The 2,967-nt window shown below is 45.8% G+C and overlaps 1 protein-coding gene across 1 annotated transcript in view; it reads left to right on the top strand.

Moving 5' to 3' along the window:
- ubtfl (upstream binding transcription factor, like) overlaps positions 1 to 2,967 on the top strand; it is a 39,625-nt gene that overhangs the window by 29,332 nt on the left and 7,326 nt on the right. The window contains exons 13-14 of the mRNA XM_020524009.2: positions 526 to 705; positions 2,303 to 2,413. Coding sequence (XP_020379598.1) covers positions 526 to 705; positions 2,303 to 2,413 — 291 coding nt within the window. The remainder of the gene's footprint in view (positions 1 to 525; positions 706 to 2,302; positions 2,414 to 2,967) is intronic.

Here is a 2,967-nt window from a genome sequence, read left to right as displayed (position 1 = left end):
GAGATAACACAGTGTGGAGCTGGAGGAACACAGCAGGCCAGGCAGCATCAGAGGAGCAGGAAAGTTGACGATTTGGGTCGGGATCCTTCTGACCCGAAACATCACCTTTCCTGCTCCTCTGATGCTGCCTGGCCTGCTGTGTTCCTCCAGCTCCGCACTGTGTTATCTCTAGTGGCTAAATCCAATTGGACAACTGGTCACCTTAAGTCCCAGGCTCTTCTCCCACATCTCATCGGATTTGTTGTCATTCAGGAGAGCAATAGTTTGAAGAGGAATGTGGTCGAGAGAGAAGAGTTGGAGAGACGGGGGACTAATTGCAGGGAGAGGAGAGGTTGAGTGTGAGGACAATCGGGAGAATGAGCACATGGAGAGGGGAAGATGAGTGTGGGAGGCCGTGTGAACATGAGAAGGGTTGTGGTGTGAGCGCCTGGACATGGGGGCGGCAAGTACCGTTTTGAGGGCCATGTAGTATATTTCAAGTTCCGGTCATTGATTATCCGATCTCTTTGTTTTACCGTGCATCAGGAAAAGTACAAGAGGATGGAAAGAACCTTGAAAGCAGAATACGAGCAAAGGATGCAGAACTTCCTGAAAGAGAAGAAGGAAGCTGGGTCTACAAGGAAAGGGAAGTGGCCTGAGAGCCCCAAAACTGCTGAGAAGATCTGGGAGCAGACAGTGATCAATGATTACACAGCAAAGCACCGGGTATGTGTCCAGTGGGACCAAACTGCCTTTACAAGTCAGGATAGTGAGTGATTTGGAGGAGAGCTTGCAGAGGGTAGTGTTCCCATTTATCTGCTGGCCTTGTCCTTCTAGATGGAAGTGGCCATGAGTTTGGAAGGTGCTGTTTCAGGACCTAATTTTCAGTGGTGCATTCTGACTTCTGTTTTGTATCTCCTTGAGCTGACCTGCACAAGGTGCTATGTCTGGATTTCTCCACATCTATATCTAAGCAAAGAATATATTCCAAAGCCTGCAGCACGAGATTTTTCAAAATTAATTCATGGAATGTGGCCATCATTTATTGCCCATCCCCAATTGTGGAGAGTCTGCCACATTGCTGTGTGTCTAGAGTCACATGTAGGGCAAACCAGATAAGGATTTCAAATTTCCTTCCGTAAAGGATACAAACTTGAACACGTTGTAAACATGTTGCCACGTAAAGACAGAGACACAGGAAGTATGAAACACAGACATTCATAAACAGAGCATAAAACATACAAACACAGGGCAGAAGCACAGAACTGATATAGCACAGAAGGAGACTGTTCAGGCCATCATATCTGCACCAGCTGTCCAAAAGAAGGATTCACTGAATACCTTTTCTTCATCACCCTGGGCATTCTTCCCTTTCATGTAAAGGCCCAATTTCCAAAGTGAAATCTCATCCACTCAACTCTTGCTGCTTCTTGAAAAATGTGTTTTCCCTGGAGAGGAGAAGGCTAAGAGGAGATCCTGTAGAAATTTTCATGTTATGAGGGGTCTGGATAGAATAGATGGAGAGAAACTATTTCTGCTCATGAAATGATCAAGAATGAGTGGATACTGATTTAAGAAAAGAAGCGAGTCTGTTGTGAGAAATGGAATCACTGTCTGGAATGGTGGTGGAGGCAGGTTCAGTTGCATCATTGGATGATTATTTAAATAGAAACAATCTACAAGTTACAAGGAAATGGGCAGGAGAATGGCACAAAGTGATGATGCTCATTTTGAAAGCCAGGGCCGGCAGGATGGGCTGAATGGCCTCCTCCTGTGCCATATCAATTCTGTGATTCTGTAATTTGGTTCACTTATGTCTTCCAAAAAAATAAATCTCCTGTCTTTACCTGGTCTGGTCTACATGTGAGTGCAGGCCCACAGCAATGTGGTTGACAGTTATTTGCCCTCTGAAATGTTCCAGTAAGTCATTCAGTTTGAGGGCAGTTAGAGATGGGGAATAAATGCTGTGACCTTGCTAGTGATGTCCACATCCCACCAAAGAGTGAGGATAAAAACAGACATGTGCTCACATAGTCACAGGCATGCGTATGCACACATGCAGGTACACGTACATGGGTAGACACATGCATTCACTGATAGATACACACTGGCAGTGTGTCCCTCCTGTCTGCATTGGGAATAGGCACTTTAGTGGGAATCCCCTGAACAGCCACATGTCCCTCACTAATGTGCTCCTCTCTCTCTCTCTCTTGCTGTCTCTGTCTCTCTCTCTCTCTCATTCCTGGATTCTGAAGACTCAGTGTATTGTGAGTTCAATCTTGCTGTTTTAATCCTTTTTACTGATTGTGTCTGATGCTCACAGAATGACCGCAAGAAAGCTCAATCAGCAATGGAGGCTGCTTGGAAGGCGATGGAGAAGAAGGAGAAGATTCCTTGGATTAAGAAAGCCGCAGATGACCAGAGGAGATATGAGGTGTGCTGCATTTATTTGATTCCTGTCCCCCTCCCATGAGCTCCCTCCTCTCGATTCCCAAAGGTGCTCAGATGTTGCTGCTGGATAGGTCCTTGGAACCGATCTCCCTCGAGATTCCTCACTATATTGAGGTCCAAGCAATCTACATCAGGAAGACCAACTTGTATTTATATAGCAACTTTCACAGTTTCCACTCCCAGTGCCTTCTCAATCAAAGCTTCAGCTTTGTGCCAGCACCATGGGCATACATCTGTATTCCACTAATAACTTTAATGAATGAGACAGTAATGTGACAATAAAGCAGGTAATCCGCACTTTGTGATGTTCAGGGATGGATATCAGTCAGAACACTGAGGAGTAATTCCCCTGCTCCTTTTCAAAATAGTGCTGCGGGATCTTTTACATCTGCCAACGTGAGCAGATGGGGTTTCAGTTTAATATCTTATCTGAAAGACAGCACCTGAAAACAGCGCAGCAGTCTCTCAGTACTGACACTGTGGTCCTCCCTCAACACTGACCCTCCAACAGTGCGGCGCTCCCTCAGCACTGACCCT

Source organism: Rhincodon typus, chromosome 4 (assembly GCF_021869965.1).
Source record: "Rhincodon typus isolate 14 chromosome 4, sRhiTyp1.1, whole genome shotgun sequence".
Lineage (NCBI taxonomy): Eukaryota > Metazoa > Chordata > Chondrichthyes > Orectolobiformes > Rhincodontidae > Rhincodon > Rhincodon typus.
This window is presented reverse-complemented; position numbering and strand designations above follow the sequence as displayed.